The sequence below is a fragment of the Pogoniulus pusillus genome, chromosome 26 (genome assembly GCF_015220805.1).
Source record: "Pogoniulus pusillus isolate bPogPus1 chromosome 26, bPogPus1.pri, whole genome shotgun sequence".
Taxonomy (NCBI): domain Eukaryota; kingdom Metazoa; phylum Chordata; class Aves; order Piciformes; family Lybiidae; genus Pogoniulus; species Pogoniulus pusillus.
In genome coordinates, this window is record NC_087289.1 from 16,062,086 (window position 1) to 16,085,941 (window position 23,856).

At 43.2% G+C, this 23,856-nt stretch overlaps 1 protein-coding gene across 4 annotated transcripts in view; it reads left to right on the forward strand.

Moving 5' to 3' along the window:
- WDR33 (WD repeat domain 33) overlaps window positions 1-23,856 on the forward strand; it is a 77,137-nt gene that overhangs the window by 37,649 nt on the left and 15,632 nt on the right. Inside the window, exons 8-17 of one of the 4 annotated variants that reach the window (XM_064165258.1) lie at window positions 12,245-12,371; window positions 12,955-13,109; window positions 13,244-13,322; window positions 14,923-15,033; window positions 17,013-17,107; window positions 17,325-17,333; window positions 19,275-19,361; window positions 19,617-19,756; window positions 20,950-21,102; window positions 21,470-22,510. In XM_064165258.1, the coding sequence (XP_064021328.1) occupies window positions 12,245-12,371; window positions 12,955-13,109; window positions 13,244-13,322; window positions 14,923-15,033; window positions 17,013-17,107; window positions 17,325-17,333; window positions 19,275-19,361; window positions 19,617-19,756; window positions 20,950-21,102; window positions 21,470-22,510 (1,997 nt within the window). Of the gene's footprint in view, window positions 1-7,122; window positions 7,254-12,244; window positions 12,372-12,954; window positions 13,110-13,243; window positions 13,323-14,922; window positions 15,034-17,012; window positions 17,108-17,324; window positions 17,488-19,274; window positions 19,362-19,616; window positions 19,757-20,949; window positions 21,103-21,469; window positions 22,511-23,856 lie in introns of those variants that run through there. The other 3 variants (XM_064165255.1, XM_064165254.1, XM_064165257.1) reach the window with 3 other exon arrangements.

Below are 23,856 nucleotides of genomic sequence, written 5' to 3' on the forward strand. Positions count from 1 at the left end.
CTATCTGCTTGATGCTAGTCAATGAATCTGAGAACAGCATTTTCTGTTAATTGTTACCAGCACTTTTTTCAGGAACCCCACTTAAAGGGGCTCCTTTGCCTTTCTTCTCATAACCATGTATGTTGTCTTCTATGTTCTCTCTGTTTCTTTCCCCTGATTTTGATAGATCTGTCTACTTTATGGATTGCTTTATCCCATTTCTTCCTGTTGACATCTTTCCCTTTCTTTGTTAGGTTTTTATTGCACAAAATCCCTGGTAAGTTTTGAACACTCATTTTTTCCCCGTCTGTTCAATCATGTATGAAGAACTTTACTATTTGGTCCATTGATGTGCTTGTGGAATTTAAAATGATACATGGGGATGCATGGCATTTACAGAGCTTCATAGGTAACTGACACAGCCACACTCTACAAAGCAATTGCTTGATAGGGAGCCTAGTTTTAAAATTGAAACAGAAATAAAAGAGTGTTTGGGTTTCCCTACTTAGAGACTTCAGTATTGTCTTTAAATCTGAAAGAAGAAAATACTTTCTTCAACTTTGGAATTAGTAGGTGGCAAGAAAGAGGACTTGAGTCCCCAGATGTGGTTGTGATATAGGAAAGCATGAGAAAATAAGAGCACTGATGGTGCAGAAAGTTGAAGTAAGACTGTGATAAAGCATTCCTTGTTTCTGTCTCTTGCCTGAGCTCATCTTTTCTTTGCAGCTTGATTCAAAAATTCCATGGAAGGTATCATTTCTGTTTCCACAACACTACTCAAATAATTGTTTTGTTCTTGCATTTTAATTCCTTTTTTTTGATCTTTTTTTTTCTATTAGCCCTGACATCACCACTAGCTTAGGCATGTTCCTGAGTTGTCATGTGATGTTACATGCTGAGTTTTTAATGTTTTAGTTCATGTTACTGTGCTCATTGTGTGTTTCTGTCTCATAATTTAAAGCCCTTCTGTATTTCAGTTGCTTGAAAATTGTCATTTGTGCTTGAGATGAAAATTCTCTTGTCTAGTCAGCTTCACCTCAATATAGAACAAGTAGTGCTTTGTAGCTTTGGCCAGTATTACATGCTCAGCTTTCTGCCAGCAGCTTCCTTTGGTAAACTTGCTGCTTCCCAACTTGCTCAAGTCTTGGTGGTACTGTAAAATACAGAGAGCAAGTTCAGTAGTCTCTTACCTGCATGTTCCTTCTTGGATCTCATATCTTTGGTAATTGTCTGGATTATTGACTTGCACAAATCTTGCCCTAGAGCCTGTAGAAAGCTTGGTTTGCCACTCCACCCCACCCTGGGCCAGGGGTCACTTACTACTGAGAGCAGGTGCTCATGCAGCATTTGTCTTTGAATCAGAGAAATAAGATGTTTATTTTTTTTAATGATAACAAGTTTATGTGATGCCAGTTAAACACTAATTCGATCTGCACACATCCCTGCTCAGTTCTGTTGTGACTCTTTGTTGAGTGCTTTGGGAACCAGGATGACATTTCCAGGATTCTTCTCTTCTTGCATCTGCCTCATGGCATCTGCCACTTGGTCAAAGAAAACTGCCTATCAAAAGTACCTTACATGAATTTGTAGGTTTTTGGTGGACAAGAAGGAAAAGAGCTTTTCTGCAGTCATCTCATCTGTTAGTGAGAAGCAGACTGGACAAGCAGTGTTCTTCAGTTACTGGCCAGCTGAACATGGCTGTCTTTAAAAGTAATTTATGTGTCTGGTAGAGAAGAGAGTTTATAGTGCCTCTTCTCTCAGTGGAGTGCAAAAAGATAGAATCCTGCCCTGTAGTCTTAACCATGGAACACTGAAACCTGTTCCTTCTGAAGGAAGAGCAAGTTGACTGAAAGGTCTTTGGAGTCCTGAGGTAGATGCTTCTATTAAAAGACTCTGGGTTCACTTAGGAGTAAGGGCATATCAAGTTATATGAAAGACTTCATGTTGTTCTTGGTGTAGATTTTTGTAAAGGTTTGTTAAAACTTGTTTTAGCATCTTGCTGAGAGTGTTATCTGCTCATCTGGCAAGACAGTGGTTTGAGACTGAGATGTTTAGATTAACCTCTGAACTAGGTATTTGGACTCTGTTTTTCTCTTACAACAGCCGTAATTACCAGCAGAACTTTAATAAACATGTTAAAGGAAATAGGTATTAAAAATTATCAATGATGGTTACTCTTAGCTGCTTGTTAATTGGGAGCTAAGTATGCCAACTGTACTGCTTACAACTTTGACTCAAACTATAGTCAGAGCACAGACCTTGAGGCAAGCTGATGCTAAGTTCTGCAGTGTGTCCCTGCTTTCATTTCCTTTTCCTCTCATCTCATTAAAGTGCCCTGCTCAATTTTAAGATGAAGCTAATAAACCTGATACAAGTTACAAAAAAATAAAGACTCATAGATGAGTTTTGGTTGGAAAACACCTTCAAGGTCATCAAGTCCAACTGTATCTAACTCTACCAAGTCTAGTGCTAAACCACATCCCTCCTCACCTCATCTCTGCATCTTTTAAACATCTCCAGGGATGGGGATTCAACCACTTCCCTGGGCAGCCTGTTCTAACCTTTGAGAACCCTTTCAATGAGGAAATTTCTTCTAATGTCCACCTTAAAACTTCTTTGGTGCAACTGGAGGCCATTTTCTCTCATCCTGTGTCTAGATATGTCTGAATATGTCTAAAGCAGTACCATGGTTTTGACATCTCCTTTTTCCATTACTTACTGTAGCATTCAGCAAAACTACCAACCTCTGGCTTTGATTAGTGATGGCTTCATGTGAGTGCAACAGGTGTAGGCTTAACAGATATCTGCAGGTGAAAGAGCTGAGGATTTTGACACCTTGATGGCAGCAGGTGAACACAGCAGTCAATACTTTCAATATATGTGTGGAAAAACCTCACTTAAAGCAGCTCTGGGATCATTGCATCTTAAAATTACATCACAGCTTCTGGCACCAGTTTGTAAGACATGCCTCACTTCCTTCTCAAGTCATAAAATGTCCCGAGTAGACAGTGGTTAGGTCGTAGTAAGGCATCAAATCAGTTGCTGTTCTAATCAGATTTTGTTGGTGGTGGGTTTGGTTTGTTTGTTTTTAAAAGACAAGCCCATGGTACAGGCTGTGAGCAGACTCCATAGCACTTAGTTGGTTTGTATGGAAGACTTGACCAGGAACATGTTAGTGTGAAAGTTCATACTTTTGAAGGATGTTTTGGGAGTTGTTTTCAAAAAAGCCAACCCTATGCTACCCAGCAAAGTGATTCTGTACCTACATATAAAGTCATGAATCTGGGAACTCTGAGAGAGTCCTTGGACACTGGAATGGGCTGCCTGGGGAGGTGGTGGAGTCACTGTCCCTGGAGCTGTTCAAGGCAAGATTGGACGTGGCACTTGGTGCCATGGTCTAGCCTTGAACTCTGTGGTAAAGGGTTGGACTTGATAATCTGTGAGGTCTCTTCCAACCTTGGTGATACTGTGAACTGTAGACCATTGATTGAAGAATAAGAAATTCAGTGATTTTTGCCAATGGCATATTTTTTTTCTTCTCTTGGAGGACCAACAGTTGTTCCATTCCTGGACAGAGCTGTACTCTTCCTCTTTCTACATAACATCATGTAGTAATTGCTGTGCCACAGTGGAGTAGAGATCAGTCCTATCTGATGGCATAAACCAGTAGACACTTAATAGTGCAGCTCAGGCTCTTGCAGATCTAGTGACTAATACCAAATACTTGAAAGGAACATTGCTGAAAACAAGCAATAGCAAATTGTAGGACAGTTTCCCTCTGAGGGAGAGGTATTTTTGGCTCCTGTCAGCTGTTCATGATACAAAGCATGATAATTTTTCTTACAATTGCTTTTCATTTTTAACATCTCCTGTACAATATTTATTTCTAATACTACTAAATGTAAATACCATGGTAAATAAATACTTTTTTTGTCAATGAAAAGCAAGTGTGTTGCTGCTTTCCACGTATGCAGGCTAATTTTTGAACAGATAAGAACATCTAGCCCCAGCTACTCTGCAAAATAATGTGAACAGCAAAAGGATGGATATTGTTCTACCTTTGGCAGTTAAACCCCCCCTCATAATTCTCTGATGAATACCTGCAAAGGAATTACCACTAATATGCCATGAGGATTTCAGTGGATAACTGCTTAAGTGCAAAGCAGAATCCCATCTGCTTTTCATAAGTGATGAAAACCTGCTTTTGTCCTTGAATTCAGCTGCCCTTACTGCCAAGCACTAATACACATGTGGTGCTGTTGGACAGTTTCAATGTGATGCATCTTCCCCTTTATGCTTGCTGTCCAGTTTCTCCTGTCATTCTTCTTGAGGCAGCTCTGGGCTTCCTGATGGCTTTCTAGTTAAGATTAGTGATGAGTTCTTACTTAGAAATAATGAATACTGTATTGCACTAAGCATTATGCTGTGTTTTAAAGCCTCATCACATAGGTAACCTCTCTGTGACAGATAATGTTATACTTAGAGCTTGAAGCACACAAAATCGATGGTAAATTAGAAAATCCTGGACACTGATTAAGAAAATGAGTGGATAATAATATTTTTTACATAGTAAAATAACTTTCAGCTAATAATCACCTGTGATCAGTCCAGATATGGAGATAAGAGGCCAAATGTCGGGGTGGGATGCTAATTTTTGGGATAAGATGCTAAATTTTGGGGTAAGCTATCAAATGGAGATTAGATGCTAAATTTTAGGGTGAGATATAAAATGGAGATAAGATGTAAATTGAAGTAGGATGCTAAGTTTTGGGATAAGCTATCAAATGGAGATAAGATGCTAAATTTTGGGGTGAGATATAAAATGGAGGCAAGATGTAAATTGAAGTAGGATGCTAAGTTTTGGGGTAAGCTATCAAATGGAGATAAGTGCTAAATTTTGGGGTGAGATATAAAATGGAGGCAAGATGTAAATTGAAGTAGGATGCTAAGTTTTGGGGTAAGCTATCAAATGGAGATTAGATGCTAAATTTTGGGGTGAGATATAAAATGGAGGCAAGATGTAAATTGAAGTAGGATGCTAAGTTTTGGGGTAAGCTATCAAATGGAGATTAGATGCTAAATTTTGGGGTGAGATATAAAATGGAGGCAAGATGTAAATTGAAGTAGGATGCTAAGTTTTGGGGTAAGCTATCAAATGGAGATTAGATGCTAAATTTTGGGGTGAGATATAAAATGGAGGCAAGATGTAAATTGAGGTGAGATGCTAAATTTTGGGGTGAGATGCTGAATTTTGGGGTGAGATGCTAAATTGATGTAAGATGTGTCCCTGCCCATGGCGGGGGGGTTGGAACTAGATGATCCTTGTGGTCCCTTCCATCCCTGACTGATTCTGTGCTTCTGTATGATTTCTGACTAGAAATTGTGAAACATGCTGAATTGGTTTTTCATGTAATTCTCACATATAAGGAAATGTTGAACAGCTCTTCCCATGTTACAGATCCTGATCCCTTTACTGTGCTGTTGCACAACGTGCTGTAGAACTAGTTCTGTCTCTGTGTGTTATGCAACTCATACAGGATATAACCTAATTGAGTGTAGGCAGTGATAATGCTAAAAATAAATTGAAGAGTTATGAAAAAGCAAGTATGTCTAAAAGGAACAGTTTATGGACTCTAGCATGAACATGGGCTGTGACTGAGAAAAGAAAGACCTAAGGCAAAAAAAAATCTGAAACAGCAGATCTTTTCCAGCTGTTTCTGTTTGAAGCAGCTTTGGAAGTTGCTCAGCATTCTGCCTTTAACTCAATGAAGCTTCACTTTGTTTGACGTGGGAGTAGTCCCATTCGTTAAAGACTGAACCCTGCATCACCCAGTTACCACATACACAGACCCAAGTGGATTTCTTGCCCCTCTGCTCTAAGCCCTTCCAGAAGACCTTTTCCATGGCTTTCAGGCTACTTATATAAAGAATTCAGATCACTGTGTGCTGTTAGTAGTAGTTACCTGCATGATAGCATTTTCTCACAGTTCTCTTCAGTGCCTTTTCTGTTACGCACTCTGGAAGCTGCAACTAGCACTAAGTTCAAACCTTTTTTTTTCTTTGCTGTTGTTAAAGGATTTTAGTATAACTCAGGCTGTTCACTGAGTGGCTTAAGTCTGGATGGGAGTAGCACGTACAAATTAGCAGAAACAAAATTTGGAGCCTGCTTAATCTGTTCTGAGAAGTCTTGGGAAAGCTTATTTGTTTACCCACACCAATTTCATTAGTGCTTACTGGTTTGATATTCTTTTTTAGCTCTCTGATTTCACAGATGCTAAAAGCAAACTCCTGTTTTGAGAGCCTTTGCCTGCAAAGAGAACTTAGTATTATTACAGAACTGGGGGGGGGGGGAAAGGATATTTGTAGATGAGGCTTAATTATACCCCATTTTACTGCTGGTTTAGAGGACTACTGATGCTCTGAGAGACATGCCCTGTAGGTAGATTAAAACTCCCAATGGTCACTCTAGATGCTGTATTTAACAAACTAGCAGAAAGCTATAATGTGAGCAAATAGAGGAAAATAAGGGTTGAGTTTATGGGACAGAGTTCTGAAAGTATAGTGAGAGGCATTGTTTTTAATCCCCTGAAGACTAAGGTGAGCTTTTCCCTTAGTTTCTTATTCCCAGCTTCCCACATTATCCTAAAAGAAAAAGCATGCAGTGCATCCATAGATGGAGTATCCCTCTGGTATTTGTTCTTGGAGTGGAGAATAGGAAGTGAAGTCTTGTAGGACAGCTTTCAAGAGGAGTGTAGTTCACATAATGTGATATGTATTAAATACATTCTTGCCCTTACTGCTCACCTGATCAGTGCTGCCAAAACTGCCTAAGTTCTTATGGCATTCAGTTCCCAGGGGAGCTCTACATAGAAGCAGAGGATGTGTAGAGGAATGGGCAATCATCAGCATGTTAAAATCCTTCCATAAAAATGGAATGGGCAAAATAATCCAATTTGTCTACTAGACTGGATGCAACTAACAACATCTAAGGGAATTAAGTATAAAAGCTAGAAGGTCTTTCTGCTAGCATGGCTGTTTTCTGTTATCTTTGATTGGCAGGCTTTCACAGGTCTTGCCCCCTGCCCCTTCTGGGGGTGGAGAGTCTTAGCTTGAATGATACTAAGACCTGCTGTCTCTTTGCAGGTCCCTTGGAAATTGTACTGTACGGAAAGCCTGCTCTTCCGAGGGGCATTCTGTTGTTACAGAGTTACATGTTACAGAAGGGTGAATGTGTGGTGGTCAGACAGCATCTAGTGTGACCACTTCAAATGAAGGATACACAGCTCTATTAACATCCCCATTTAAAGCAGCCTAGGATAGCTGTGTGCCTTCAAAAGAGAGCAACAAAACCAAAACCCTAAGCAAGCAGGTTTCTTCAAATGAGAAACATTCAGTTAGGAGTTAAATAGTTCTGTTCATTCTTTAAAATACATAGTTACAAATACCCATTTTATTTGGAACATGGATGCTAACAGAAGATGGTACTCTGGGAGTGCCATCTCACTATGTGTGTATTAATCCAAATAATTGCTGAGAAGCATTTAGGAATCCTATAAAATCATCTATAAAATCCTATTTCCAATGCATGTGCCTTCAAAATGGGGCCCATTCCTTCAGGAAATTGCAGCCATAAATCTTATCTATGTGTGTGTAAATATACACACATTAAAAAAACCCAACTAGTAGCTTATACACAGTTGACTTATAAAATACATAGATGTTACAGACAATGCTCCAAACCAAGTTTTCTACACTGTATATTAAATTCACCAAGCCACATACGCAGAAACTAGAGGAGAGAGTTGCATCAAATCCTTGATTTCTGTGTGCTTTTCCAGACTTGTGACATGTTGAATTTGATCAAAGGCTATTACACATAATTGTCTTATAGCTTGTTATGCCTTTTCCCCAACCAGTATTTCTATTCAGTGTCTCTTGCATAGCAACCCTTCAAATAAATTGAAGCATTAGCAGTCAATATTTTAGTTAATGGATTTTTCAGTTCAGCATTGTATTATGTATATGGAAACTGTTACTAGAGAAGCACTTTTGTGTCTGAACCTAAAGAATCTACATATGTTTGGGTTTAGATTGTTTTTCTGCAGGTATTTTTAGAAGGCTAGAAACAGTTGTAACTAAAACCTACACATTACTGTATTATTTTATGCTCAGACATTAGCTCATGACTTTAAATAAGGTCAGCTTATCACCAAGCTTTACTTTCAGTTTTCCATTTCACTTTGTTTATTGACATTCCATTGCCATGACTGCTGAACAATTCACACATTGCAGTTCATTTTTCCATGAAGTATCCCTACAAGACAGGGAAATTATACAATGTCTGTGCCTTTTACAAACAGGGGGTCAGGGGATAGAAAGAGTGCAAGTGTTGTTCAGAGCAGTTCCCATCCTGGCTCTCCTAGGTCAGAGACCTATCTATGATTGTTGAAGTTGCTCAGCAAAAGCTGTTTAGAGTCAGCAAGTAAGGAATGTAAAAGCAGTTCCCATCCTGGCTCTCCTAGGTCAGAGACCTATCTGTGATTGTTGAAGTTGCTCAGCAAAAGCTGTTTAGAGTCAGCAAGTAAGGAATGTAAAAGCAGTTCCCATCCTGGCTCTCCTAGGTCAGAGACCTATCTGTGATTGTTGAAGTTGCTCAGCAAAAGCTGTTTAGAGTCAGCAAGTAAGGAATGTAAAAGCAGTTCCCATCCTGGCTCTCCTAGGTCAGAGACCTATCTGTGATTGTTGAAGTTGCTCAGCAAAAGCTGTTTAGAGTCAGCAAGTAAGGAATGTAAAAGCAGTTCCCATCCTGGCTCTCCTAGGTCGGAGACCTATCTGTGTTTGTTGAAGTTGCTCAGCAAAAGCTGTTTAGAGTCAGCAAGTAAGGAACATAAACTACAGGGATTTGGGTGAATTAAGGTTTTCTGAGTGTGGTGCTTGGTGCCAGAGATTGTGCACCAGAGTGCAGTCTGTTTCCCAAATTTTAGGCTGGAACTGAGAATGGCTTCAAAGTAAAAATCTCCAAAGCTTATCTTTGTCTGGAGTTTTGTTTTAAATGTATTTTCTGCACCATCTGTCTTGTTGCAGATAATAGTAGGCACATCTATCAGCAGAAAGAAAAGCAATATACACTGTAAATTGCTCCAATTAAAAAAGAAAGAGGGGGAGGGGAAAGGAATAAGTCTGATTAGGCAATGTGTAGTTGTCTTGGTTATCTTCTGTAGTTTTCTGAGTTAGCATGTTCCTTGACTAGTTTATTTCAAGCATATTTGTTGTAGGAAAGAGTTTATTTTCTTTCCAGAAAGCTTTGCTCCATTAGGAGCTTCTAGCTAAATTCCATTTAGTGCAGGTCCAGAAGAGATCATTTTGATTAGACCACAAAGGGAGGTCCTTGTTTTCCTCTACTGTTGCTGTAGTCCAGAGCACACTGGTTGAAAGACTGTTTTCTGGGGGACGTGCCACTTACTTTAAAACTTAACCACTATAAGTATAGATATCAATTATAAGTTTCTTCTTATCACTGTGGGCAATTGTAAAGTGCTGTTGTTGGTCAAAAGCCTACTGATAAGTACCTAGTATCTTATATGCTCTGATCACAAGTTCTGAGGCTCCTGGCATCATTTACTGCCATTCAGGTTTGTGGTCTGGGGCTAGTGGGTGGTGACTATCAAACCTGGCTTCTGAGAAGCCCATTAGTTCAGTGCTGCTCTGTCACTCCCTTTTGAAGACTTCTAGAGGATGGCTGCTTCAGTTGCTCTATTAAAGAGTGTGGCTCTTGAACTTGAACTGGACTGCCCACTCTAAGCTTTTTTTTTCCCCTTCAGGGTACATGTTAGGACTCGTTTAACTTAGAGTAGGTCTGGAAAGGAAAGCCTAAATCAGGCTTTGTCAATCCAGAGGTCATCTTTCACCAGCATAACTCATTTTCCTAGTGCAATCTTAGTGACCAGACCCTTTGTCTCTCAGTGCTTTTCCTGTTGCCTATATTTCAGAAGCATCAAGGCTCAGGTAGTTTGTGTGGATTTTGGTTTGTTGCTTTTTGTTGTCTTATTTTTGCCGGGCTTTGTTCTTTTCATACTTACAGTAGGGCTCAAGTATTTCAGTCTGAATACATTTTCATGCAGTTTAACCAGTTATTAACTGTAATGCTCTGTTTCTCTAGAAAGGCCTATTGTCACCCTTGAATTAAAATCCAGTCTTTCTCTGGGGGCTGCAGGATACCAAGTAACTACAGAGTATCAGCAGCTGAAGATTTGCAAGCGTGAGCTGGGTTCCATGAATGAGGAGAAGCACTTTCTCTTACTGCTGGCCACATCATTCCTCCCATATAGGCAGTCAGAAGCAAGATTTGCTCAGTGTTCAGCCTCCTGCTTTTGCTGAAAGAAATGTAGTTGGGGCACATCCAAACAAAGAAGCCTTTCATTTCTTTCTGCATCCAGAGCAGTTGCATCTAAGCACATTTGTAGTCTTAGGGGATGCTGCTCCTTCCTGAAACCATGCACATTGCAAGGGCAATTTTACCTGCTATAATAGGAGAGGAGATTTGGGTTTCTTCATCCACTTTCAATCAATCCCTAAAGTGGTTCATGTGCTTACCAAAGCTGTATTTAGTTCTTCTGGGGTTGAAAATCTTTTTCCTTTCTGTCCTTTCCTCTGGAGAGGAGGAAAGTTGTGCTCATTTGATGGAGACAGTGTTCTATGTGTTAACATTCTGCTTTTATTTCAAGATAGAGACTTACTGGTAATTGTAATTTGAGGGCTTAGGAACCTTTTAACTGATAGTCATTTTTAATGTCATGTCAAGCTGAGCCATATATTAAGACAGCTTGTGCTGTTAAGTTACATGTTTTACCATGTAGCAGAGCAGTCCCTGTGCAAACTGGCTGGCTTTGCTAGAAAACCTTTGTCTTTTTTGGCACATATTACCATTCTTCAATACCACTTTATAATTTCAGTGCCTTTATGTTGCAAGCAGCCTTTTCTTTCTCACCTTGCTCTTTTCTTTAGTTACTACATGCTGCCTCATTTTCTGGCATTGATTGTTACTATTTGCTTTCCCTTGAAGTAGCCTGGCATGGAGAGAGATTGGAGAAAGAAATTATCGTTTGTTATTTCCTCTCTGAATCTCCATAGTTAGCTCAGAAACCTCATTTAGTTGTGTAGCAGGAGCAGGCATTTCTTCTTGACACATTGTAGCTCATCTGAGCAGCGCTGATTTTCTGTCAAGGTCTGTCATCTGTTTAAAATTAAATGAAATCATGTTTTTCTCTCCTTACTCTTGAGTGTTAGAGAAGCCTGCAGGGGGCAGATCTCTTATGAAGAGAGACTGAGGGAGCTGGGGCTCTTTAGCTTGGAAAAGAGACTGAAAGGTGACCTCCTCAATGTCAGTGACTCACCCAATGTAAAGGGTGAGCGCCAGGAGGCTGGAGCCAGGCTCTGCTTGGTGATGCTCAATGACAGGACAAGGGGCAATGGGTGGAAGTTGAGGCATAGGAAATTTCATGTAAACATGGGGAGGCTTTTTTTTTTCCCCCATGAGGGTGACAGAGCACTGAAACAGGCTGCCCAGAGGCATTGTGGAGTCTCTCTGGAGATATTCAAAACCAGCCTGGATGCACTCCTATGTGATCTGGTATAGGTGATCCTGCTCTGGCAGGGGGGTTGGACTGGATGAGCTTTCCAGGTCACTTCCAGCCCCTGATTCTGTGGATCCCTCTGACCTTCTCAGAGGTTGCATCTCCTAAGATTTCTTTTCATTGTTTGCTAACTTAATTTTCAGATCCATAATTTAATTTTGTTACTTATTTTCTGACAGGACAGCAAAAGGGTAACAGTGATAGGATAGGAGCAAATATGTATTTGCCTTTGATTTTTACACTGTTTCACAAAGTGAAGGGTCACAGTGTTATTTTCTTTTCCCACCTCCATACAAATGCTTCCTCAATGTTCCATTGAAAACATTGTGTAGTAGTGTATGGGCCAAAGACAGCCTAGAGGAGTGCAGTTTGAGCAGAAACCTTTCTCAGAGCTTTTTTATTGGTGAAGTGAACTTGGTTTGAGGTTGTAACACAAGAAGATGCTCCCAGTAATTAGTGGGAAGAAACACAACCTAAATAACACAGAATGGGTTTTATTTAGTTCAGTTTTCTGTTATGTGACCTGTGCTCTGGGGTGTTTTTTTCATTACATTTCAGTTGTAAGGTGTACATCCTTTAATGCTGTTGTGTCTGTGAAATCTCAAAATGAGCAATTTTTCTCTTCCTAACAGGACATGGAGCAGATGTGAAATGTGTGGATTGGCATCCAACAAAGGGATTAGTTGTATCAGGGAGTAAAGATAGCCAACAGCCCATCAAGTTCTGGGATCCAAAGACTGGCCAGAGCCTTGCCACACTGTAAGTTCTTGCTCACAGATATTGATTTGCTGAAGTATAAAATAACTTCATAAAATACATCATTTTCTTAATTCCTTTATTAGCTTTTTGCCTCCCATCCTTTCAGTTGCACACAATTGCTTCAAATATAAAAGCTAATGCTTTAGCTGTGCCAGGAAGTCTACAAGTCAGATGAAGTCAAGTCTATATTTGTGAATAATTGTGATTTTAGTCTTCCCTATCCAAGGTTACTTTGTCCTTCTCCATAGATCTCCTAGTCACACAGTTCTCATTTGGAAAACAGAGTTGAGATATGGAAATGTAAATGAGATGTTTCATCTGGCACATGATAAGTTTTTTATGCTGCAGTAGAAATGTGCATAGTAACTAACTACTGTCTCAGTGAGCACTGTCAGTTGCTCTGAAGGTACAAAAGAACATCATGAAGGTATAGGGCCTTTATGCAGAAAGCCACAGTGCCCTGGTTTAGTGGCCTGAACTATTTTGTTATTGACCTGAGTATTTGGGGCTGGTAAATGAGCACATTTTAATCTGTCTGAGAAAACAGTATTTGGACAAATAGTCTGTCTTTCTCTGTTTGCAGACATGCTCATAAGAACACAGTGATGGAGGTGAAACTGAATCTAAATGGCAACTGGTTACTGACAGCTTCTCGTGACCATCTCTGTAAGCTCTTTGACATTCGTAATCTGAAAGAAGAACTTCAGGTCTTCAGGGGTCATAAGAAGGAGGCCACAGGTCAGAGTTTGGTATATGATGTGGATTTTTATGAATAAGTTTGGATTAAAATTTAATATCCTTGAGATCCTGGTTTCCACTCATTAGAAATTCTAGCATTGCACAATCTGATTGTGCCTAACTTTGTGTTTCAGCTGTGGCCTGGCATCCTGTTCATGAAGGGCTGTTTGCCAGTGGAGGATCTGATGGCTCTTTGTTGTTCTGGCATGTTGGGTATGTGGCATTTTCATCAGCATGTTGGAAGAATATTGGACAGATAAGCAAGCTATTACACTAAACATAATATGTGCTTTTCACCTTTGTGTCAGTGTGATGGTTTGGGAGTTACCCAGCCCCACACACACTTAAGAAAATCACCCAGACTAGACTCAGCTGAAAGTTAAGGAATGAAGCTATGTTTACAGCTTAGCATAATTTACAAGCATATATATCCTGTGGAGAGGGACCTGGGGGTCCTGGTGGCTAACAAGTTACCCATGGCACAGCAATGTGCCCTTGTGGCCAGGAAGGCCAATGGGATCCTGGGGTGTATTAGGAAGAGTGTGTCCAGCAGATCAAGGGAGGTTCTCCTCCCCCTCTACTCTGCCCTGCTGAGACCTCATCTGGAATACTGTGTTCAGTTTTGGGCTCCCCAGTTTAAGAGGGACAGGGATCTGCTGGAGAGAGTCCAGTGGAGGGCTACAAGGATGATTAGGGGACTGGAGGGCACTGCCTTATGAGGAGAGGCTGAGAGACTTGAGACTTTTTAGTCTGGAGAAGAGAAGACTTAGAGGGGATTTGATACATGTTATAAGTATCTGAGGGCTGACCAAAATTGGGGGACAGGCTCTGCTCACTGCTCCCTGGGATAGGACAAGGAGCAATGGGTGTAAGTTGCAGCAGAAGAGTTTCCATCTCAACACAAGGGAGAACTTCTTTACTGTAAGGGTCCCAGAGCACTGGCACAGGCTCCCCAGAGAGGTTGTGGAGTCTCCTTCTCTGTTCCTCTGTGATCTGTGTTAGATAGGATTGTCCTGCTCTGGCAGGGGGACTGGACTCGATGGTCTGATCTCCTTTGGTCCCTTCCAACCCCTAACATCCTGTGAGCCTGTGATATATACACAATATTTACAGTTATATACAAGTTAAAAGTAATACAGAAGCACAATACCTCTCCCAAAACAATCAGACTGCCAAGAGGGCTCCCAACCCAAACCTCCTCCCCCACTCCCTCTTTCCCTCTCTTCAGAAATAACCAGACCAGTCCTAGTATATCTTATGTGATAAATCTAGAGAGATCTGAGATAAGATGTCAAAAAGACAACAAGGAGGTTAGAGATAAAAAAAGTTAGGTTGAATTAAAGAGTTAAGGCAGAGGCAACCACACAGACCCACCAGAGAGAAGGAGGGGACAGAGCTGAGAGAAGTGAGCAGTGTGAGCAGTGAGTGTTTTAGCTATATTTGGACCAGTTGCCTTTCTCAGCAGAAAAATGAGTGATAGAGGTTACTGTTGTTCTTCCTTTCTTCTCACAGCTAAGGATTTCATTTCTCTCAGTAAAATATTCCAATTAGCCTCAAACCAGCACAATCAGCATTTAACATGCATGTTTAGAGCATGGGTTTTCTGTATACCTCTGTTTCTAAAAACACAGTTAAAAATTCCTCCACAGTTGAATTCCCAAGACTGAGTGGAAACAATCAGGTCAGCTAACAAATACAGCAGCAAAATGGGTAGGGCAGCAACTAAATAGCCAAAGTTTTGCATTGTGTCTGTAGCAGATTGTCAGCTGTGTGATGACTGATTTTTGTTTTATGGTTTCTTTTGATGCATCAGGGTTGAGAAGGAGGTTGGTGGAATGGAAATGGCCCATGAGGGAATGATCTGGAGTCTGGCCTGGCACCCACTTGGTCACATTCTCTGTTCAGGCTCCAACGATCACACCAGGTATTTTCAAATTTTGAATGGAAAGATTCAAGGGAATGTGTGTACATCTGAAAAGTAAAGGTGCCTGGCATCAGGGAGCAAAGAAGAGCTTGGGATGCTTCTGGCCACAGCAACACCAAGGCTGGGGACAGAGTGGCTGGAGAGCAGCCAGGCAGAGAGGGACCTGGGGGTACTGGTAGATAGTAGCTGAAGATGAGCCAGCAGTGTGCCCAGGTGGCCAAGAGAGCCAATGGCATCCTGGGCTGCATCAGGAACAGTGTGGCCAGTAGGACAAGGGAGGTTATTCTTCCGCTGTACTCAGCACTGCTCAGGCCACACCTTGAGTGCTGTGTCCACTTGTGGGCTCCTCAATTCAAGAGAGATGTTGAGATACTGGAATGTGTCCAGAGAAGGGTGACAAAGCTGGTGAGGGGCCTGGAACACAAAACCTGCCAGGAGAGGCTGTGACCTCATTGCTTTCTACAACTACCTGAAGGGAGGTTGTAGCCAGGTGGGGTTGGTTCTGCCAGACCAGCAGCAACAGAACAATGGGACACAGTCTCAAGTTGTGCCAGGGGAGGTCTAGGCTGGATGTTAGGAGGAAGTTGTTGGCAGAGAGAGTGCTTGGCATTGGAATGGGCTGCCCAGGGAGGTGGTGGAGTCGCCGTCCCTGGAGGTGTTCAAGCAAAGCCTGGATGAGGCACTTAGTGCCATGGTCTGGTTGATTGGCTAGGGCTGGGTGCTAGGTTGGGCTGGATGATCTTGGAGGTCTTTTCCAATCTGTTTGATTCTATGATTCTGATAGACAACCAGTGGTCAAAGCAGTCAGGAAAAAAACTTAGCTAAATGGGAAGGCACTGACACATTTTACATCAAAAGGTAGAGTCTGACCTCATGTCCTTCATCTAAGGATGCCTAAAAATACCCTAAGATTTTGGGTTAGTCTGAGCTTTGAAATCTCCTGAAAAAATTGGGGGATAAAAAATAATTTCTTGCTGAAGAGATATTTTTCTTCACTGTACTTTTTCCTGCAGATTATCTGCTGGTCATGTCTTGTCTTTTTTGCAAATGAGTTTGGAGTCACAGAGTTTGGGGTTCTTGGGTTGAACATACTGTAGACATGGAACATTTTACAAACACAGTTAATTTTTGTGTGGATATGTGTATTGACAAGTCTGAAGGGAGCTACAAAAATGCTGGGGTAGGACTTTTCTGGATATCAGGGAGTGACAGGACTAAGGGGAATGGAGCACAGCTGGAGATGGGTAGGTTCAGGCTGGATGTGAGGAAGAAGTTGTTCAGCATGAGAGTGGTGAGAGCCTGGAATGGGTTTCCTGGGGAGGTGGTCAAGGCCCCATCCCTGGAGGTGTTTAAGACCAGGCTGGATGAGGCTGTGGGCAGCCTGCTCTAGGGTAGAGTCTCCCTGCCCATGGCAGGGCAGTTGGATCTAGATGATCTTTGTGGTCCCTTCCAACCCTGACTGATTCTATCATTCTAAGTTTAGTTGTATTGGGAGATTGTATTTGAACTGACCAAGAGGTCTTCAGAATGAACTTCACAGAGAGAGTGATTTCCCATTGGAATGGGCTGCCCAGGGAGGTGGTGGAGGCACTGTGCCTGGAGGAGTTCAAGCAAAGCCTGGATGAGGCACTTAGTGCCATGGTGTAGTTGACTGGCTAGGGCTGGGTGCTAGGTTGGACTGGATGATCTTGGAGGTCTCTTCCAACCTGGTTGATTCTATGATTCTATGAAATGTATCTCTTTGGGATCTGATGTTGATGTCTTGTACTTACACCTCTCAACACTTCAAAGCATCTCCTGAACTGTAACCACACAGTTCATTTTGATTTTTAAACAATGTTCAGGTGCTGAACTGGCTTAATGAACAACTGAATGGTTCTATAATCAAGATAGCATACTAAAAATGGCAGAACTCATTAGACTGAAAGTAGCTAGCACTCTTGACCATTTATTGAGATCATCTAACTTCCTTTTGACAGTAAGTTTTGGACTAGAAATCGACCTGGAGATAAAATGAGAGATCGTTACAACTTGAATCTGCTGCCAGGGATGTCAGAGGATGGTGTGGAATATGGTAAGGTAACTTCCCTCAATTTGGAAGAAAAAGGGCTGGGGTCAGGAAGCAGCCTAAGTTGTTAGCTGACACTAGAGTGCAGCTTCTGGAAAAGACACTGAAATAATATTACAGCACTGGGGACTGCCTAGGCAGATATTTTTTCCTGAAGATGATTGTACTGTCCATGTTACCAGCAGCTACCATTCCAACTCTGAGTTTTCTTTTCTTTCCACAGCTCCAGGAGGTAAGACCTGCTCTGTCAATTCCAGGAAGGTTTGGATTTCCCTCTGGCAGTATTTTGTCTACTTTTCCTCCTGAAAATGTCACGTGACTTTAAGACATCCCCCACTCCTGAAAAGCAGCAGGGAAATCTTTCAGATTATTGAATTTGACTAAAATTTTGAAACCTTACCTCTGAAGGGGTTACTTTGGTAATTTTGGATTGCTCAGGGCTGCCCAGCTCTTTGTGACGTGCCTTGGCAACCTTTTAATCTCTGAGGCTGCATCTCTTTCTTCATATGTATACTTCTTCTTTTGTGTTTGGACTGCTTAGCTAAATGCAGCACTCGAAGCCAGTTGAAATGTTCAAGTATACAGATTTGTTATGACAAAAATATTCATTAAGCACCTACAGGATGGCCAAGGGATCAGGCCCAGCCAGCATGGATTTAGGAAGGGCAGGTCCTTCCTGACCAACCTGATCTCCTTTTATGATCAGGTTACCTGCCTGGTGAATCTGGGGCAGGCTGTGGATGTAGTCTACCTGGACTTCAGCAAAGCCTTTGACACCATCTGCCTCAACAAGCTCCTGGCACAGATGGTAGCTCCTGGCTTGGACAGTTGGACTCTGATATGGGTCAAGAACTGTCTGGAAGGCCAGGCCCAGAGAGTGGTGGTGAATGGTGCCACATGCAGTTGGCAGCTGTCACTAGTGGAGTTCCCCAAGGATCAGTGCTGGGCCCAGTCCTGTTCAATATCTTTACTGATGATCTGGATGAGGGGTTTGAGTCCAGCATCAGTAAGCTTGCAGATGAGACCAAGCTAGGAGCAGGTGTGGATCTGTTGGAGGGTAGGAGAGCCCTGCAGAGGGCCCTTGCCAGGCTGGATGGGTGGGCAGAGGCCAATGGGATGAGATTGAACAAGGCCAAGTGCAGGGTTCTGTACTTTGGCTGCAACGATGCCAAGCAGCACTACAGGCTGGGCACGGAGTGGCTGAGAGCAGCCAGGCAGAAAAGGACCTGGGGGTACTGGTAGAGAGTAGCTGAAGATGAGCCAGCAGTGTGCCCCGGTGGCTAAGAGAGCCAATGGCATCCTGGGCTGCATCAGGAACAGTGTGGCCAGTAGGACAAGGGAGGTTATTCTGCCCCTGTACTCAGCACTGGTCAGGCCACACCTTGAGTGCTGTATCCAGTTCTGGGCTCCTCAATTCAAGAGAGATGTTGAGGTGCTGGAAGGTGTCCAGAGAAGGGCAACAAAGCTGGTGAGGGGCCTGGAACACAAACCCTATGAGGAGAGGCTGAGGGAGCTGGGGGTGTGCAGCCTGCAGAAGAGAAGGCTCAGGGGTGATCACATTGCTGTCTACAGCTACCTCAGGGGAGGTTGTAGCCAGGTGGGGTTGGTCTCTGCTGCCAGGCAAGCAGCAACAGAACAAGGGGACACAGTCTCAAGTTGTGCCAGGGGAGGTCTAGGCTGGATGTTAGGAGGAAGTTGTTGGCAGAGAGAGTGATTGGCATTGGAATGGGCTGCCCAGGGAGGTGGTGGAGTCGCCATCCCTGGAGGTGTTCAAGCAAAACCTGGATGAGGCACTCGGTGCCATGGTCTGGTTGACTGGCTAGGGCTGGGTGCTAGGTTGGACTGGATGATCTTGGAGGTCTCTTCCATCCTGGTTGATTCTATGATTCTGTGTTTAATGGGTGTGAGTTATTTCCTTTTCTGAGCTTTTGCCCTACCCATTTAGTAACTTTCCTGAAAGAACAGGATTTCTGACTTTTTGGACCAGAAAAAAACGATCCAGCTGCATTTACAATTACTTTAATCTCCTGTAATTCATGTATGAAATTACAGAGTGACCCACTGGTTGTGAAATACATAATTGTACCAATGGTAAAAGCATGCTAGAACCCAAAGGGATAAAATGATAAAGAAAAACGTTTCAGGTGTAAATATTCCTTTTTGGTTTTGCCAGATGATCTTGAACCCAACAGCCTAGCAGTTATTCCTGGGATGGGGATACCTGAACAATTAAAGATAGCCATGGAGCAGGAGCAGATGGGTAAGTTGTAGCTACAGGGAACTGTTTTCCTGAGCCATCCAGATACTCTGCAACTTCTCTTTCCTTCCTTTTGCATATTTTATTAGCAGAGACACTTTTTTTCCCCTGAAGTTCTGTTTTGTGTGTATTTCCCATGTAGAGATAAAAGTTGTTGAAAACCTCTTGATCTCTTTTGCTAAATAAGCCATAAAGAGAGCAAAAGGATTTCTCTGTAAACCTGCATTGTTCTGACTGTTTGTCTCCCTGGTGCTAAAGGGAAGGATGAGTCCCATGACATTGAAATGACAATCCCAGGATTGGATTGGGGAATGGAGGAAGTCATGCAAAAGGACCAAAAGAAAGTGCCACAGAAAAAAGTGCCCTATGCAAAACCAATCCCAGCACAGTTTCAGCAGGTGAGTACCTGATACACAGTGCTTCACGAAGTGTGGGGCTGTTTGTGATGGTTTGGGTGTTACCCACTTTGGAAAATGACCCAGACTAGACTCAGCCAAGCTGGAAATTGAATGAAGCTTTGTATTTGTGAAGCTTTATATTTGTGATTTTTATATTGTGATCTGTGGTAAATAGGATTGTCCTGCTCTGGCAGGGGGGTTGGGCTTGATGACCTCCTTGGGTCCCTTCCAACTCCTAATATCCTGTGATATTTACACCTTAGCACAATATACAAGCAGCTATTTACAATATATACAGAGATACACAAGGTAAAAGGTAATACAGACACACAAAAGCCCTCCCAGAAACCTGAGTCCCCAGGAGGGGCTCACAACCACACTTCTACCTCTCCCTTACCCCAGATCTTGCCTTATATTCAAGGTAGCTTGGAGGGTTGGCCAGGGGGATTAGGAAGCAGATGGATTAGTCACACAAGTTAGGTTAGAGAGAGAAGTTTATGCAGCCCCAGACAGAGAGTGACTCTGTTATCTATGTTTATGTTCTTGTTTTTATGCATCTCAGCAAGCCTATGAGTGAAGCAGGCATCAGCATTGTTTCCTTTTCACAGCCTGTAATCTCATTCTTCTCACCAAAACATTCTAGCTAGGCTCAAACTAGGACACAGTTGAAAAGTTTTGGGTTTCCAGTATCAGCTCAAGTTGTACTGGGAAAAGGTCTAGGCTGGATGTTAGGAGGAAGTTCTTCCCATAGAGAGTGATTGGCATTGGAATGGGCTGCCCAGGGAGGTGGTGGAGTCACCATCCCTGGAGGTGTTGAAGCAAACCCTGGCTGAGGCACTTAGTGCCATGGTCTGGTTGACTGGCTAGGGCTGGGTGCTAGGTTGGACTGGATGAGCTTGGAAGTCTCTTCCAACCTGGCTGATTCTATGATTCCATACCAACACCCAGTGCAAAATTCATTACCACATCAGTTAAATTACTGAAGCATAAAATATTTTGCTATATCTCTTATATTTTGTATCTGTACCTGGCAAATAGGATTTTCTAAGGTGTGCAGGTTTATCCAGCATTGTTTTTAGCTTCTGAATATCAATTCTGCACAGCATTCCAGCAGATCCTTTCCCAGTGCAGCAGTGCACTGCTTATCTGTTGTTCTTCCACAGAATTCATTTAGTGTTTGCTATTCTCTGCAGGCATGGATGCAGAATAAAGTTCCTTTGCCTCCTCCACCTGAGCCAATGAATGATAGAAAGGAAGATATTAAGCTGGAGGAGAAAAAGAAGACACAGGCAGAGATTGAGCAGGAAATGGCAGCACTTCAGTACACAAACCCGCAGCTCTTGGAGGTATGCATGGGAAGAGAGGGGTTAGCAAATTAGTTCTATGGCTTGATCTGTTGTGTTTGGAACTCAGCACTGAAATGTGGAGCTTGCTTTTGCAGAGCTGTTCTCACCTGTTTATTCAAAAAGACATCTAATTGGTCAGGATGTTGGACTTCATGCACGATGCTATCAAACCTTTAGTGAGGCCCCCACATTTCATTTCAGAGGTCCATAGATCAGTGTTAGTTAAGTTGTATTTCTTTTAATCAATAAGGAAGCACTAAATCTCTTTTTAACCTGCTGAGAATGGAGGTTAGTGCTTTTGATTTTCAGTTGATGCATGTACTGGCTGCCAGGCCGAGTTAATTTTTCTGTGTCTCTTTTTGGACAGCAATTGAAGATCGAGAGACTTGCACAGAAACAAGCTGAGCAAGTGCAGCCACCACCTCCAGGAGGTTCTCTTCATGGACCCCAGCCTTTTCCAGGGCAAGGCCCAATGTCACAGATGCCTCAAGGATTCCAGCAGCCCCTTCCACCTCAGCAGATGCCAATGAATATGCCTCAGATGGGACCTCCTGGTCCGCAAGGACAGTTCAGACCTCCAGGCCCCCAAGGACAAATGGGACCTCAAGGTCCATTACATCAAGGAGCTGCAGGTCCACAAGGGTTCATGGGACCACAAGGACCTCCAGGCCCCCAAGGGCCTCCACAAGGAATGCCACGGCCTCAGGATTTACATGGCCATCAAGGAATGCAAAGACATCCTGGACCTCATGGGCCAATGGGGCCTCCCGGCCCTCAGGGTAACGCTGGCCCACAAGGCCATTTAGGACCACAGGGTCTACCTGGGTCTCAGACTCACTTAGGACCGCAGGGTCCACCTGGCCCACAAGGTCACATGGGTCCTCAAGGTCCCCCTGGTGGTCAAGGAATGCAGGGGCCACCTGGTCCCCGAGGAATGCAAGGACCTCTTCCTCACGGCATGCAAGGAGCTCCAGGATCTCAAGGGATGCAGGGCCCTATCTCTCAAGGGCCTTTGATGGGACTTAATCCAAGAGGGATGCAGGGTCCACCAGGACCCAGAGATAACCAGGGACCTAATCCACAAGGGATGATGATGGGTCATCCACAAGAAATGAGAGGTCCTCATATGCAAGGTGGTTTACTAGGACATGGTCCCCAGGAGATGAGGGGCCTCCAGGGACCTCCACCTCAAGGTACAATGTTAGGACCTCCACAAGAATTGCGTGGGCCACCAGGTCCACAAGGCCAGCAGGGACCTCCACAAGGCTCTTTAGTAGGGCCTCAAGGAAACATGCAAGGACCTCAGGGACAACCTTCAAGGGGGCCGCACCCTTCCCAGGGCCCTCTGCCTTTCCAGCAGCAGAAAACGCCTCTGTTGGGTGATGGGCCTCGTCCCCCATTTAATCAGGTACGTGTGGGTCTGTGTAACAAGAGGAGTGCTCAGAATGAAGGAATGCTGTTAGCACACGTTAGAAATGCAAGGCAAGAGCTGAGACCCTGGAGGTTTGGTTTACTGGCGAGATTGAGGCCTGAGGAACACTGAGGTGGTAATGAAAAGACTTACAGAGTTTGGAACCAGCTGAGATAACTGTAGAATTACATGAAAATGGGTAACCTGAAGAAAAACTACAGGGTTTTTTAAAGACTTAAATGGGGAGGCTCCTGGAGAGTAGGTGAGCACTAATAAAAGTTGATTTAAGCAAACTGAGCATGAGAGAACTCATGTGTATTAATTAAAGCAAGCTACTGCCAACTCTCAGTTGTCCCAGAGTGGTTAATCCGAGCTATGGGATGCATTTACCACAGCTGCTGACACACCTGGAATCAGCGTGGGTCTGGTTCAACTTGGCAGTTCAAGCTAAACATACAGGAACACAGCTGTGCTGCTTAGTGCCTTGGTGTAGGAAGAGTTTACCCACCTCTGTACTTCTTGAGCCACAAGTTAAGAGGTTGGTGATGTATAGCGTTAACTTGTGCTGCTTGGCAAATGGTACAGTAACAAGGGGGAGAACAAGTATCAGACAGGTTTGTCTAGGATCAGCTCAGGTCTGGTAGGGTGAGCACTGAGCTGGAATTGCTGGGCATGGTCTGGATGTGTGCAGACTGCTGCAATGCTGATGAAGTGGCCCTGCGCCATGCTGCCTTGGCACTCGGCTCCAAGAGGGTTCACCCCAGTGTGCTTGGCTTAGTTGACTTGAAGTACTGTGGAATGTCACCTAGAGACCCACCAAGTAAGTCTGCAGGAGTCAAGTCAGGATTTGCTTAACCCTGCTTCAGTGCCAGGTGCAGCCTGCTCTGTCCACTTTGGCACCTTTCATAGTGGGCTTACTCCATCTTCTCATCTAGTGCAGGCAATGCACAGCCTGCTGTATTTGCTCACTCTTAGAGGGTTTTTGTGTGGTACTGATTCTCTGCTTAAAACTCCTCTTGATTGTCTTCAGCTTTAAGGTGACTCTTGTAAGGAAAGTTTGCAAACCAATTTAGATACTCAGTATTTAAAAACTGTGTGGGGTTTGCCAAGCAGCAAGAACTCCTACACTGGCACTCAACAGGCTCTGGCTAAAGCTTCAGGCAGGTCTGCTTCTAGTGCCTGGCGTGCAATCCAGCACCGACCGCAACACCTGATGACGCTGAAGTGAGCTTTAGCTCAGTGATTCCGTTTCACACTGAGGCTGAGTAGCCTGCAAATTGTGGTTTCCTTTGAACATTTTTCCTTACAAATCAGCACTAATTCCCTCCAGGAATCTCTGAACG